The sequence below is a fragment of the Aythya ferina genome (genome assembly GCF_964211825.1).
Source record: "Aythya ferina genome assembly, chromosome: 1".
In the NCBI taxonomy this organism is placed as follows: domain Eukaryota; kingdom Metazoa; phylum Chordata; class Aves; order Anseriformes; family Anatidae; genus Aythya; species Aythya ferina.
Genome location: NC_140296.1, coordinates 68,254,237 through 68,270,403, shown reverse-complemented (window position 1 = coordinate 68,270,403; position 16,167 = coordinate 68,254,237). Strand labels below are relative to the sequence as shown.

Here is a 16,167-nt window from a genome sequence, read left to right as displayed (position 1 = left end):
GCTGCCCTTTCTGTGCACGCTTACTGTGCGATATGCGTTGCTCTGGGGTGGGCTCTGATGCGGTGCTTCGGATGGGCAACTGGCAGGAATTTAGAGAAGGGTGTGCGCACGGGTTTTGCTCACGTGTCTTACACTTTCTTCATTGTGTTACAGTTTGTTGAAATTGGAATAGTTACAAGTATTGAAATAAACCACAAGCCGGTGGAGGTTGCAAAGAAAGGCCAAGAAGTATGTGTTAAAATAGAACCTATTCCTGGTGAATCACCTAAAATGTATGGGCGACATTTTGAAGCAACAGACATCCTCGTCAGCAAGGTAAAAGCCATCTGTATTTTTGGTTCATGACGCAATGGGTAACTTGCTTGAAGTGGAAATGTTGCGCAAAGCCTGGAAAATTAATATTAGCAACCTTCCATCAGGCTGAGACACTTGAAATTATTCATGCGTGGCATTGTTCAGCAGTGTTTCTCTGTAGCCTTGTTTTGGGATCTGTAGTGGTGCTGCTTGAGAGGAACGATGGACTGTGACTAAAAATACCTGGCAGCTCATTGCATCGGACAGGGTAAATGGCAAACGAGCTGTTCGCATACCTTTGTACGTAGCTGGTGCTCAGAGCAGCGGTCGTGTTTGCCTGGTTTTGGATGTGTGCAATGCACAGCGGCCTTGGCGTGGTGGAAGCAGTTACCGTTACTGATCCGTGTTTCTGATGGGTTTGCCTTGTGTGTTACAGATCAGCCGTCAGTCCATCGACGCTCTGAAGGACTGGTTCAGGGACGAAATGCAGAAGTCTGACTGGCAGCTTATAGTAGAGCTGAAGAAAGTGTTTGAGATCATCTAGCTACCTTTTCACAGCAATGGGGAGGCAGGAATAAACTTGCTGTTCCTGTTCTAAAAGTTACCAACAAAGTCGTATATTGAAGACAGTGTTGGATATATGTTTGGGAGGAAAATATGTGGATAAAATGTTTTCCATGAGAAACCAAGAAATTTACACTGGTTTGACAGTGGTCAATTTACATGTTCCCACGGTTCCAATGTGCCTGTTCACCTTTCCCACTGCCCTTCCTAATACTGGCTGCTGTTTTAAAGTTTGCCCTTTCTTCTCTTACACTTTCCTTCCACCCTTTTTCCCTCCTCTCTCCAAAATAAAGTAAAATAAATTGAATTTTTATTACAGAACTAAAACTCTTTCACTTTTATACTGATGAGATCAGTACTGCAGTATTTGATTAACCAAGCTTCTGCAGACTTTGTGATTCTTGGGACATTTTTGATGTAAGAAGTACTTCTTTATTTATGCATACCTCTTCCCTTGACTCTCTTTTCCAATATTCTTCTGCTTTGTGCCTATAGACATTTTTTTAAATAGAAAATTAGGCAATTGGATATTTCTGTATTTGCTTTGTGTGAAACAATGATGTAAAGCATAGTTGGCCGCCTTTTACTGCTTGTACAGTTCATCAAAAGTCGACCTGTAATCATTATAACGCAGAGCCGCAAATAAAGGAGATGGACATGGTAGCCCCTTTGTTTTACAGTTTGCTTCAATAAACCAAACGTCACCTCCTGGGCCCTTACAGACGGTGGAGGTGCCGGGCTGAGGCTTGCCTCCCCCTGCCTGGCCAGCAGCAGGGGCTTCTTCTGGCTTCTCTTCCCTGTGCTGAGCGTGTGCTGTGCATGGTGCTCGTGGTGGCTCACACCTTTTATTGTGTTTAGCAGGTCAGAAGTACCAGAGGTCACTGCGGGTGTAGGTGAGTGTAGCTGCAGCATCTTCCAACCACTCTTCAGAGTGGCAGTAAGCACAGGCAGAGCACTCGTCCCCAAGTAAGCGGTGACTTTGGACGCTGTCTCAGACCTGTCGAGCCATCCAGCATCACGGGACTGGACCAGTTCAAAAGTAACGACCAGGAATCAGTCTAACCCCAGCATTGCCTGACCCTGCCTTCCCTTTGGTTGCCCTCCTAGATCGACCTGTAATCAGGTTCTCTCCTGGTAATTTCCAACTCATGGTGAGCGATGCCTAACAAATACTTCTCAAAAGCACAAGCTGAAGCAAAATCAATAATGACCTTTTATGTAGCTGAGATTTTTAGCATTTAAAATATTTATAAAAAAAAAATCTAACTCGTAACAGGCAGCTTGATCTGATCACATTTCTTCTGTCCCTTTTATTTCTTCATTTTCTCTGGTTAGACAAACATGAATTTCGCAATAGGGATTGTGTGAACTCCATTAGAGGAACACGTAATGACGTGCCACCTTGGATTCCCGTATCAAACTTACCAGACTCTTTGTTTTGTTTGTTAAGACTTTAACCTTGCCCTTGACCCAGGACCTTTTCAGTATGGTTGGCGTGTGGTACAAGTTCACATCACTGGGCATGTCAGTGATTTAGAGTAGGATGATCTCAAGTGTCACGGTGAGGAGACTGCATTTAATTGTAATAATTTTCTTTTGCAAACTATGCAATCATGAAAGCTACTCTAATAAAAAGTTCTTAAGTTAAGAACACTGATGTGAAACACTGTGGTCTTGATGTATTCTTGTTTCCTCAAGTACAAAATGGAAAAGGATGATCCTATTTTTGCAGGCTGCTGTTATGAGCCTTGTAGAAATGCCTCCAGTAAGAGGTTTTAAGGCAGCAGGTACCTTGAATAAAATATTTAAGGGCTTGAAGCAGGGATCAATGAGAGAGAATGAAAACACAAGTAATCCTCTTTTCTTTAGGAGTATGGCTTGAGCAGCACTCATGGGATCAAAGCTGTGTATCTGACACCTAACTAGTAAAATACTTTCTTGAACTTCAGCAAATACATTCTTCTACAGAAGCAGTCACCAAGCTGGTTTTCTTAAATGGAAAAGGGTTTCCCATGACTTTGTCCAATTGCATATTGGTGACCCTCCTGAGGTTCCTCTCAGCCCCTTTCTCCAGGCTGTTGAGGTCCCTCTGGACACAGCACACTCCTCTGGTGACTCAAATGGCAGTTTGTGTTACACACACACTGTCTGCAGTAACATCAGTGGAGGGCCATGGTGTCGAGCCGTGTCATTGCAAAATGAACCAAAGCCGCAGCTTTAGTAACAGTGATCGGCTGTATTCAACTGAAGCATGACAAAATGGAATCAGTACAAAAATATACATACAGTTCTTTATTAAACAACTGTAAACACTTCACTGTAAAAATCCATAAAACTTTATAAACAAACATTTTGTAAATAGATTCTATACTACAATAAAAGAATTTTAACACAATTATTTACATGCAATACTGACAAATTTGGCACTTTCTGAAAAGAAATGTACAAAACACTTTGTTGTTTAAAAAGAAATTTGAAATTATAAAAACTCAGGGCATTACTATCATGCACTTTGCAAATACCTCACAAGCACTTATGGCACAGCTAGCAGAGAGCTCCAGGCTCTCATCAAGCTCTTTACTACAAGTTCAGATAACTTTTAATGTGCTTCCGTAAGTTTGTTGTAAAACTACCTGAACATTGTCAAGAATGAAGTCAAATGCCATATTCCAAACCGATTCCACAGATGATTGCATTAACCTGGAGGGAAGAAGGAAAAAAGAGGGAGAAAATTACAACTACAGAACTGCTTTTTTTTTTTTTTTTTATTAAACATTTACTTTTGGTCTTCACACTGGAAAACAAGATCACAATAGTATACCGTGTGTATTTTGACTTGATTTTGGTAAAGCCTTCTCTCTTCAAATATACCAAGCCTTAGCTAATGCCACAGGTTCCTCTGACATTCACTGGCAATACTTCTGATGTAAACGGTATCACCAGTTTGTAAACCTTAGCATTTTGCAGTGGTTGTAAGCATGTGCTTAAAGTGGTAGCCTTCTAAAAACTTTACTAAAGAATCAAAAATGGCAAGATTCTGGATCCCAATCTTTCCTTTCTTAAATCAAGGCATACGTGCTACAACCTTCTTCCAACAAATGCCATCATAATTAAGGCATTTTAATAATACGTGTTGAGGGCACTATATTGTGCGTATCACCAGAAGTGAAAGAGAATCACAGACACGCAGAGCTAAGTATGAGCTACCTGTCATTCAGCTGCCACTACAAGCAAATTAAACGAAGAAAATGCTGTAGGCAGGCATTTTAAATGCATCCTGTGTCCTCTCTCTCTCTAGATCCCCGTCCAGATGGCTATTACAGGAGAGCAGAGGGCCCCTACACATACAGCTTAGTAGGACCTGGTATTAGTTTCATATTGACAACTGTATATTGTTTGACTCCTGTTCCTTGTCCTACACGTAGGAGCCTTCAGAGAGCCGTACTGCCACCAGTGCTGATCTCACCAGCAGCAGGATGTGATGCTGTCCCAACTTTTATAAAGAATTTACTGTACAGCATTCAACAAAGCAGTCAACTGCACTGAGCATTTCTCGTTTTCTGAAACCTGAAGATATCCCATAATACAAAAGAGTAACCAAACTTTTGCACTGTTGTAGTCCTTTGGGTGCTGATTAGTTCTGAGAATTAAGTATTTTCCAAACCAAAGACACTGAAAGCTGAGCAGCGCAGCTATCAGTGAGTAAGCACGTCATGAAGGGAACTTGGGCTTCCTGACACATGGGAGGAGCAAACGGAGCACAGTAACAAAGTAATGAAAACAGATTTAATAGGATTGGAGAGGTGAGGCAGATCTGGATACAGAACTGAAATCAGATGAAACAAATGAGAGATCTAAGGCAGCATGACAAATGAAAACAGGATGAAGAAAAGGGACAATGACAACAAAAATTATCCTGTCTGGAAACAAAGTACTTTGTAGCAAATAATATTAAAAAGATACCATTAATTTTTCACAGATTGCCTATTTATTACCAACCTTTTTCACCCCATTTTTAAAATAAAATTTAAGCTTAAAATATTTACACTCTTCAGTGGAATGCCAAAGAGACTTGTGGTCTCACACTGAAGTACCTAGTGCATAAGTGCAAACAAAACGAGCCCAAACATCACAAACATTAGCAATTAAGCTACCTTTTCATGTATTTAACCACCAGATCTAACTTTTCCAAGTCTTTTTCTTCTATTAGATCAGTACAATACTTCACAACCTGTAGAATGTCTTCTTCCATAGGATCTGTAAAAGAAAAATATATTAAAAAAAATGAAGAGAACCATTCTCCAAATATACTTAATTATTACAGAATAATTAGAATATACTAGAAAAAATTGTCAGTGTTAGCCTATCAGGTGCCAATTTGACAACTGCTGTATTCCTGTATCTCCCCCAACATCAGAAGTTCTGTACATAAATGGACTGCAACAACCTGAAATATCTGGCTTGTCAACCTCTCCTTTTTATTCCCTCCCGCCCCCCTCGTAAGGAGAAATTACAGCCACGCTCATATTAACCAAAAGGAAAAGAAATATGGATTTAGAATGGAATAGCTCTTTTGAAACTCTTAGGTGAATAGCAGTGTTCAGGACAGGAAGAATCTTGGAGGTCAGATTTTCCAGGATAATAAGGGATTGCTAATTGTGTGACATTTTGTTGAAATTCAAATCACAATTTAACAATGGTGTTAAGCTTTTGCAATATATCCTAAAATTCCTCTGTCATTTTTTTTGGGAAAAATATGCATTCCTTTCTCTCTAAAATGACATCTTCCTAGGAAAGAAATTTCTTTTAGAAATCTCCCACTCTAATGGCTGTTAACCCGGTGGACAAAATAAGGAAAACCTTTCATAGAAGTAGCATCAAGGCATACGGCAAGAGCCTGACAAGTGAGCTGAAGAGAAAGTAGGTGGATTTTCATGGCTGTAAGCAAGAAACAGGAGCTGGCAAGAACACAAAACAACAACTGAGTAGGAAGAATCAAGTTACTACAACACTACAAAGCAGTAAGACTGCAAGACTGCTGTGAGAAGCAACCAGTGAAAGCAAGAGTGAATGAAGGAATCACAGAGAATCACAGAGAATTTTCTAGGTTGGAAGAGACCTCAAGGTCATCGAGTCCAACCTCCAACCTAACGCTAACAGCCCTCCACTAAACCATATCCCTAAGCTCTACATCTAAACGTCTTTTGAAGACTTCCAAGGATGGTGACTCCACCACTTCCCTGGGCAGCCTGTTCCAGTGCCTCACAACCCTTTCAGTGAAGAAGTTCTTCCTAACATCTAGCCTAAAACTCCCCTGGCTCAACTTAAACCCATTCCCCCTCGTCCTGTCACCAGGCACGTGGGAGAACAGGCCAACCCCCACCTCGCTACAGCCTCCCTTGAGGTACCTAAAAAGAGCGATAAGGTCGCCCCTGAGCCTCCTCTTCTCCAGGCTGAACAAGCCCAGCTCCCTCAGCCGCTCCTCGTAGGACTTGTTCTCCAGGCCCCTCACCAGCTTCGTCGCCCTTCTCTGCACCCGCTCAAGCACCTCGATGTCCTTCTTGTAGCGAGGGGCCCAAAACTGAACACAGTACTCGAGGTGCGGCCTCACCAGAGCTGAGTACAGGGGGACGATCACCTCCCTAGCCCTGCTGGTCACGCTGTTCCTAATACAAGCCAGGATGCCGTTGGCCTTCTTGGCCACCTGAGCACACTGCTGGCTCATATTCAGCCGACTATCCACCATCACTCCCAGGTCCTTCTCTGCCTGGCAGCTTTCCAACCATTCCTCTCCCAGCCTGTAGCTCTGCTTGGGGTTATTGCGCCCCAGGTGCAGGACCCGGCACTTGGCCTTGTTAAACTTCATGCAGTTGACCTCAGCCCATCGGTCCAGCCTATCCAGATCCTCCTGCAGAGCTTTCCTACCCTCAAGCAGATCGACACACGCACCTAACTTGGTGTCATCTGCGAACTTACTGAGGGTGCACTCGATGCCCTCGTCCAGATCATCGATGAAGATATTAAAGAGGACCGGCCCCAGCACCGAGCCCTGGGGGACGCCACTAGTGACTGGCCTCCAACTGGACTTGGCTCCATTCACCACGACTCTTTGGGCCCGGCTATCCAGCCAGTTTCTAACCCAACGAAGCGTGCGCCAGTCCAAGCCAAGAGCAGCCAGTTTCTTGAGGAGAATGCTGTGGGAGACGGTGTCAAAAGCCTTGCTGAAGTCAAGGTAGACCACATCCACAGCCTTTCCCTCATCCACCCAGCGCGTCACTCTGTCATAGAAGGAGATCAGGTTCGTCAGGCATGACCTGCCTTTCATAAAGCCATGCTGACTGGGCCTGATCGCCTGCTTCCCCTTCAAGTGCTGCATGATGACTCTCAGGAGGATCTGCTCCATGAGCTTTCCTGGCACTGAGGTCAAACTGACAGGCCTGTAGTTTCCTGGGTCTGCCCTCCGGCCCTTCTTGTAGATGGGCGTCACGTTTGCTAGCCGCCAGTCGATTGGGACCTCCCCCGATAGCCAGGACTGTTGATAAATGATGGACAGCGGCTTGGCCAGCTCCTCTGCCAGTTCCCTCAGTACCCTTGGGTGGATCCCATCTGGCCCCATCGACTTGTACACATCTAAGTGCCGTAGTAGGTCACCAACCAGTTCTTCATGGATAATGAGGGCCACATCCTGCTCCCCATCCCCTTCCACCAGCTCAGGGTACTGGGTATCCAGAGAACATCCGGTATTGCCGCTAAAGACTGAGGCAAAGAAGGCATTGAGCACCTCCGCCTTTTCCTCATCTCTTGTAACTAAGTTTCCCCCCGCATCCAGTAAAGGATGGAGATTCTCCTTAGTCCTCCTTTTTGTGTTGATGTATTTATAGAAACGTTTTTTGTTATCTTTAACGGCAGTAGCCGTTAAAGAAAGAAAATACAAAAAGCCTGCTTTCCTTGTGATGCAAGACAAGGAAATCCTTAAATCCTTTTTTGTATCCTTGTGATACAAAACAGCTTTCCTTGTGATGCAAGATCATTGCTAGCATGCCATCCCTTACCTGAAATAGTTGTTATCCATTCTTTCAACAATGTCTTTACATCATTGAATTCAACAGCTCCAGCTAGGTTGGGTGCCTGTGGCCTGAACGAACCAGGCTGTTCAGTCTGCAGAGCTGATGGGCCTGAACAATCCGAAGTTGATGGAACTGCTTCTGGCTGCTGCAAACACAGAGGTAGGTAATGCTCAGTCTGACAAATACGGTAACACCAGATACATGCACGTATAGGTAAGTATATACTAAAGAATCCAGTAAACAAGCTGGTTTTGTGAACACGGAAAAAGCCTGAAGAAATGGACACAGCAAGCTGTTACAATTACCTGAGCAGCTGTTCCTTCCTGTTTCAAAAAGCTATCTATTAGCTTCTGTGGGCTTCCAGATGTAGCTGGCATGTTTTTTGCAGGGCTACCCAGGAGTTTGTTTTTCAAAGGACTCTGAATCTTTTTTGCAGGGCTGACTGGATTTTTTTTCCTGATTTTTTTCTTGTTTTTCATTGTCGCATGCTTCGGGTGTAGGCAAGGATTTTTGGATACTGAAAAAACACAGGAATAATTGGTGATTGATACATTTAAAATTTAATACTCTTCCATCGAAAAGGAAGCCTCCATCTTCCATAACAATCTATGGATCAATTGGGAAAATATAACCTAGATAAAATGACTTAGCTTCCACATGCCATTTTGGATATGGGCAATGGTTTAAGTACCTGGACAGCACTGCTATACATTAGTGTACTTAATTATGAGCCTTTTAAATATCAAGCATTTCAGTGCTTGAATATGAGCAGCTAGTGAAACCTGAAGCCCACTGGACGAATTGCTTCACCCTAGAGCACTGTCCAACCTAGATACCCGCTAAGACTTTCCACCAGTGATTATCAAAAAAAACAGCAGCAAAAAGGTCCCCAAACTGCTTTTATCTGCAGTAGTCCACTGACTGAAATCAAGGTTTCATTGTAATAATGCAGTATTAAACTGACAATGAACCCACTGGCATTTCCAACCTATTTTATGACACTCACTTTCATAGGGAAGTTACCTCATTTCTTCAACTGATTATAAAAAGGAGACCTAAGTGATCAGCTCTGAGTATAATCATCCATCAGACAGGGGGAGATGAATCATCTCTCTAGTTCCCTGAAATCTGTACTACTGCTATATAAACCACGAGGATGCTAATCTGAGCATACATGTTTACCTAAACCGAGTACTGAAGACGCAGTACTTTAAATCACGAGACGTACCAAGTTTACATTCCATCCTGCAAACATAAGGACGTGAGCGGTTTCGTGTCACAGTCCCAATGAATTGAATTAATTTCCCATTTCAGTACAGCTAGGCATCTGTTTGCAAAATGAGGCCACAGCTGGTGGTAACTCACTGTCTACCAAAAATACAGAAATTCGATTTAACACAGTATCGTCCTAGAAGCTTTGTTTATATTTTCTGGTTTGTATTTAGGGTTGTTTACTATTTGAAGAGATTTATGCAACAACTCCTATATAAAACTATTGTACAACTAGTATACACTTACCAAAAGTATTAGCAGGTTGCTGCTCGGGTTGCTTTTGCCTTTGATCGTATGCATCTCTCAGTTCTGCTTGCAACTCAGCAGGTAGCGCAGCAAAAACCTCAGGGTCCACCTGAACAGTGACAGAAGATTCATTTGATTATTTTACCAGAAAGCAACACTGCTTGCTTTCCTCTAGATTACCAACATAAGAACAGTAGTTCCATTTTATGCCAAGCAAAAATAAATGAAACACAGCTGAAGCACTGTAAAATAAAATATGTCGTACGTTTTCTTCACATACCTAAACTTGTAACAACTACAAAATCTTCCTTTTACCATTAACTCTACATTTTATGGAATTACTATTTACAGGCATGTAACACACCAACCATTAAAAATGATCACAGGTGTTATTATAACAGCCCCCCCCCCCCCCCAAGATGTTCCATCTTTACTCACCTACTATTATACAGTACAGCTAGATTAACAGCACAATTAAGCCTAAGTCGGAGAACATTTCATTCCAATTGCCAAACTCAATCACTTTGACAACTGGACTTCTGTTCCTCCTTTTCTTTTGATACTGCTACATTCCTCAGACAAAATATCCTTGGGAATAGTCTTGCTTCTTTAAGTACAGGGAACACAAATCCAGCTACCTTGTATTTTAAAATAACACTACAGAATTTTAGTATTCCATCCCTTTATTGACTGATAAAAATTGAGTCCATTCCAACTGGCATAGAGGCTTGGATTCTATATAGGAAACCGTTTGTGAGTATGCCAGTTGCAATACTCATGTGGACAACAGAAAATGTCACATATCATCTTCCCCCACTATGTGGCTGAATGAGCAAATTAGTGCCCATCTATTCTTGTATTCTGAGTTGCCCAACCTTCTTGAACAGTGTTTCCAACTCATAGCCTGCAAAATCTAATTCATAAAAGCAAACCTATCCTTTAGAGATTTAAATTTGCTCAGTGGGAGAATGCCCTTCATTTCTCTGGTAAAAAATTCTGAGATGTGCACAAACAACAACAAAAAATACCCAAAACCTGCATTACTATTTTAAGTGCACGATACAGTTTCAATCATTATTAGAGATACTGTATTTAAAATACTGGTATACACCTAAGAGCTACACCTTATTTTCAATGGATATTTGATTTTTTTTTTCCAACTGTAAAATGTATATATTTGTCAGGAAAGCAGACTGTGCCATTCACATGTTATGTCTAAATTATATTGATAACAAACACGATCATGCTCCCACAGGTAAAAGTCATCAAAAGTCAGAACGACGAACAAAGTTTTTTGCATTTTTAGAACTCCATGTACCAACATATTTTTCACTGCATGAAATATGTGCTAATTAAAGGAAGAAATGGGAACAACTCTGGCCTCAATTGCTCTACACATTGCACAGAACGAAACATTGTAGTGGAATGTTGCCAATCAAGTCTTAAATCACCAATCAACTCTTAGAAGTCACCAATCACAGCTTATTAAATAAAATATATATTTAAAAATAATTTAAAACTGTTTTTAAAGGTTAACATCCACTGGCTAAGCATTCAAGAATTCAGGAATTTGGAAGTCCCAGTATAAACATTTTTTTGTGTATGAATTGCAACTGTTCCAGGACACGACCTAATTCATTCAGAAATAAGGCAGTACAGGGAACTGACCATAATCATTCCCCCAACCGCTGCCCTGTCAAAGTATAACATTTACTCTAGTGACATTGTCCTAATGTAGCTGTATCACATCCTCATATACCTCTATACCTGAAATCTATTACTAGGTTTTGAACAAAAATGATGTTAAATGTTTGTACTTTTGACAAAAATAAAAAGAAGCTATTCAACCACATACGTATTACGTATATATACAATCATATATGCATTATGCATTAAACTCGGACCTAAGTGAGAAAATGAAAATTGTGAATCTTAGTTTACCCTTTTTTTTTTCCAAATAAAGGAAGCTTAAAGGTTTTCAGGAGAAAGTTTGGAGTACAAGCATAAGGCATTCTCAAATAGATAGTATGGATATCTAGACAGCATGGATATCTGTCCTGCTTTTGGCTGGGATAGAGTTAATTTTCTTCATAGCTGCTCTCACAATGCTGTGTTTTGGATTTTTGATGAAAACAGTGGTAATAACACTCCCACGTTTTCAGTTGTTGTAGAGCAGTGCTTACACAGAGCCAAGGGCTGTTCAACTTCTCGTGCTGCCCAGCCAGCCAGGAGGTTGGGGGTGCACCAAGAGCTGGGAGAGGACACAGCCAGGGCAGGTGACCAAGTGGATTCCTGTACCACCTGGTGTCACGCTCCTAAGCTGATGTGTTTGGATTGAGTAACACAGTCACAAAATGCACTAGGAGATGAGAAACAGGAAAACAGCATAAACTAACCGTGCAAATTACAGATTTCTAACAGTTTCAAAAACTTATTAAAAAAACAGAAAAGACAAAAATAATTAATTCTCAACTACTGAATATATGTATAAGGCATAAATATGATAAACTAAATGCAGTTTTTACAGAAAGCCATACATAGTTATAACTTTCTCTGAGAAAAGAGTACTGCATGGTGTACGAAGTGAGGAGGGATGTGATTTCACAGCATAATTTAACCCGCAAGTCCAAGATACACTCATTGATAGGCAAGAGTTTAAGTGCTTAATTTAAAACAGCTGAGGGACGGAGAATTCCTTTACTGTTCTCACAACATCCCCATATGGAAAAGCCAGCTGTGTGGTTCAGGAATGCAAACTGATCCAACTGTTTCTGAACCAATCAACTTGGATTAAGGTGAAGAAATTTTAGTAGCAAAATGGACTGCACATCTTTTAAATAATAATTATGCATTAATTGCTGTTTAGCGAAAGCTGGTCAGGAATTTCTACCTGATTTCTTGTCAGCTAAGCAGCATTACACCTTAAATCAGATTTATAGAGAGATGTTTGCTGCTGTTTCTGAGAACAGCAAGTGACATAGCAAATAGAAAAATAAAACAGAGCAGTACTCACAATAATTTTAAGTCACGCATATGCAAGATATCATATCTTTGGTATTCTAATCTTTTTTTTTTTTAATTTTTTTTTTTTTTTTTACCCTACATCTGTTCAGCACCACCTTGGACTGAAGGGTGGAATATCAGTAGGAGCATCATTACCAGCTACTGGCTCCCCTCCTAGGCCACTATTCTGAGAAACAACTTTGCATTTTCCTTGTCCTGAACCAGCTTTTCATTCCAAAATTATGGAGATATGCACAATCTTAGCCATGCCTGCTTCTCTCCCAAGAATGTGATATGAACAATCAAATCTGTGGAAGCTGGTAGGTTGGCTTTACACCATCAGAGCATCCACTTAAATAGTGAGTCTCCTGTGACTAGCTAAGCTGATTTATGATGGCTTGAGACTGATGGTGCAGTGTAATTCAGCTGCAATGCAGAAAAACAGCTATTTACACACTAGATTGCAAAGCGAAGTGTAAATGAGGGGTTTTACATTAAGTAACAGCAAAACCAGACATACTGATGACTATAAATCTTTAATAAACACCTATCATACTTGATTTGTGATGGAGAAAGTTACATTTGAAAGCACAGACTTTTGAAAGATATTAAAGGATCATAAATAAACTTTGAGTAAGTAACAGATTATAGTAATTCTGGCTCAAGAAAAAAGCTGTTAACTTTCCCTGCAGGTAGAAAGTTAACATTTATTGATACCGTGCAAACATCCTACCTGTGAGAAAGCTGGCAAGGCAATTACATTAATTCCTGTATTGGCATTTGGTTCTTGGAGCTCTGGTACTTGTAAAAGCACTGTTCCAACTGGTTGTGAGAGAAGTGCAGTGCTACAGCCATTTATTGGCTCTTTTTTGCTCTCTCCGTAAGTTTCTCCTTGCTGAATGGTGTATATTTGTTCTACTTGTTCTCGGAGATCAGGTGGCAGAGCTTCTAGCACAGACTTATCTAGCTACAAATACAAAAAAGCTTTTAGGTTCTGATCTATCACAAAGTTAGTTTTAACCCTCCCCTGCTCCCCCCCCCCAAAGTTCTATAGTCTTTGAATTTTGAAAAAAAAATAAAAAAATCTGCGTATGCAAACACATTTGGTGACCTGATGCTCTCTGCAGCAGTGAGATGTAAATTAAAAAAAAGTCATTTAAACACAGATCAGTAAATATGAATGCTCAATTTTATCTTTTCACGATATTTAGGGTTCTCATCACAAATTACATACAAGTTTTCCTCTACAGATAAGAAAACGAATTTTCTGAGTTCAAATTATACAGGTGACATGTTGATATGAATGCTAAATTATGTGGTTCAAAACAGTAAGCAATTCATTTTTCTTTATATCATTCCAAGGATAACATGTTATCAGCTTACTTTAACTCTATTACATATTTGCACACTGTCAGATTTTTGCCATAGATTTTGACAAAGAAATGAGCTTTAAACTTTTTTCCTTACTGCAATTGGTATTTACCATCAATTATCAACTTGAAATAACTAAGATGACTGCTCAGTACCCAGAAGTTGTCAGCACATACAATGACAGCTGCAGAAGTGAGGAAATGAATATGACAAACAGATTCAGTGTAATTTTTCTCACAAGTAAAATTTGAGTGAAAGTATGTAGTTTTGCCTTTAAGTTCTACTAAAGGAGATTCCATAGGACTGCTAGAAAATTTTGCCTTTCACCTTTAAGAAGATTTGGAGATTGCTGTGTATAATAATCCTATAAAGATCTTCTGGAAATTAATTCTGGTTTTAAAATAATAGTGCTGTTTCTTTCCTAACACAGTGTATATAAGCAGCATTACAGGACTGTCACCATGCTTTCCGTGTACCGAATTCCATATTATAATATGGTTATTACACACACACAAAAAAAAAGATGTGCCTATTGTGTGATAAGGTCACCGAAGCTATAGGAACCATACTGCACAGCTACTGCTTTTTTTTTTTTTTTTTTTTTTTTACTTTTTTTTAAATATAATATTGTTACATACTGCTTCTATAAGATAATCTGAGAAAGTGGACGAGCTCCACATTGTTCAGTCAGGTTGCCTGTATGTCCTGAGTTAGCTTTAGCGTTGCGTTACAGAAAAAAAATGTTTTCTGCCAAAACCATACTCGGCTTCTAAAATTGTATACATATTTGGGAAAGTGGTTAACAAAACATCAGCAATTGCTTTTGCAGACTTAAATTACAGAAATTAGAACTACAGATTTTTACAGTAAAGCATGGAAGACTGTTTACACCTAAGACGTCTACAGAATTCAGTACAACTTGCTCATAACTGACCTTTAAAACCAGATGCCTGCTTAGATAACGTAGGGGCTAGAACTAAGGATCTTCCTTTGTTAAAAAAAACAAAACCAAAACAACAGCCAAGACAACCAAAAAACCCCAACCCGCAAAGAAATATTTTACTTAAAGACTGTACCCTTCTCATCTAAAAGTTGATGTTCCCAGCTTCAATACCAAGAAAACTTGAAAAAACATATAAAGATTAATAACTACATTTAAATACAAATAGTTTGATGTGATTTTAGGATGAAATTTAGAACACAGCTACTGTAGAAGGATATGAGGTAGTGTGGGAAAGGCTGCCATTCCATTCTTTCTCATCAACTAACATCTGAAGACAGATTTATAGTGTATTTTAAAGACTGGTGTACAGTACAGGACTTTAAGAAATACATTGAGAAGGCTATTTGATCCCTTTGATCAGCTGGGATTCAGTGGCCTTTGTAGGTCCTTTCAACTGAATTACTCCAATTCTAAAGTGAATTTGTCCTGCATCCACAACAGACAGAGTATGCTTAAGCTTTAGGCCTAGGGATACATAGTAATAGACAAATCTTTATAATTAGGTTTTGGGATTCTTTAAAGAGCTCTGGTTGTGAAAGGCAAAAGGCAATGCTATTTAATATTTCATCTGTGGCATATTTTCCATTCCTGTTCCATTTCAATCCTATGGCAAGTGATGGGAAGAAAAGGGATACCAGAAAAGCAAGCTTCTATTCTTTGAATAAATATAACTTTATTCTTTGAATTGGCCTATATAAGACTGCTTTTTAAAAATTCTTTTAAGGCAATCTTTCTGTGCATTCTACCCTACTGGAGTTGTTTTCATTTAAAAAGAAATGTGATACTTTTTTTTCCCCTCTAAGAGCAGCAGTGCCAAATTATTACAATGTATTACAGATATTTTATATTCTTGAGTTTTACCTGGGAAGCAGAAGGAACCTCAATACTCAAATTAAGCCTGGATTTTACGCTGATAGGAGTATGCAAGCCATTGCATTTGACAGCAGACTCAGTCTTGTTAACATTAGAATTGAGACCAGATGTGAGATGGGTACCACGAGACGGAAGAAAAGTGCAAGTTCTTGAATCAGAAGATATTTCAAGGTCCATAGCAGCAACAAATACTGTACATATGAAAAAAGAACACAGAATGATCATCTGATAGTTAAAAACTCTGAAGTTTCAAGATACAGTGAAGCTAATTTCCAGTTCTCATTGCTCAATAGTTTACACAATGTATGGCATAATCATGTAACTTTTTATTTTGAAGTATCTCTGTTAATATTTCAGCAGCAAAGGATGCTCTCAAAGAGTTTGTATTAAATAATTTATACTTGTGTAACATAGGAAAAGCATTCAAAAAGACAATCTAAGTTCAACCCTTTAAGAACTGATCATTATCACACG

The 16,167-nt window shown here is 39.8% G+C and overlaps 2 protein-coding genes across 15 annotated transcripts in view; one reads left to right on the top strand and one right to left on the bottom strand.

Annotated features, from left to right (window-relative positions):
- The window catches only part of EIF5B (eukaryotic translation initiation factor 5B), a 31,549-nt gene extending 30,028 nt beyond the window's left edge, over positions 1 to 1,521 (top strand). The window contains exons 23-24 of the mRNA XM_084496180.1: positions 154 to 315; positions 731 to 1,521. Coding sequence (XP_084352306.1) covers positions 154 to 315; positions 731 to 838 — 270 coding nt within the window. The 3' untranslated portion in view covers positions 839 to 1,521. The remainder of the gene's footprint in view (positions 1 to 153; positions 316 to 730) is intronic.
- Positions 1,522 to 3,137: 1,616 nt separating this feature from the next.
- REV1 (REV1 DNA directed polymerase) overlaps positions 3,138 to 16,167 on the bottom strand; it is a 55,925-nt gene continuing 42,895 nt past the window's right edge. For 12 of the 14 annotated variants that reach the window (XM_084496069.1, XM_084496078.1, XM_084496075.1 and 9 more), the window contains 7 exons: positions 15,682 to 15,884; positions 13,180 to 13,413; positions 9,444 to 9,552; positions 8,231 to 8,442; positions 7,911 to 8,070; positions 5,013 to 5,115; positions 3,138 to 3,558 (listed from right to left, as the gene is read on the bottom strand). In XM_084496069.1, coding sequence (XP_084352195.1) covers positions 3,447 to 3,558; positions 5,013 to 5,115; positions 7,911 to 8,070; positions 8,231 to 8,442; positions 9,444 to 9,552; positions 13,180 to 13,413; positions 15,682 to 15,884 — 1,133 coding nt within the window. In that variant the 3' untranslated portion in view covers positions 3,138 to 3,446. The remainder of the gene's footprint in view (positions 3,559 to 5,012; positions 5,116 to 7,910; positions 8,071 to 8,230; positions 8,443 to 9,443; positions 9,553 to 13,179; positions 13,414 to 15,681; positions 15,885 to 16,167) is intronic. The other 2 variants (XM_084496079.1, XM_084496080.1) reach the window with 1 other exon arrangement.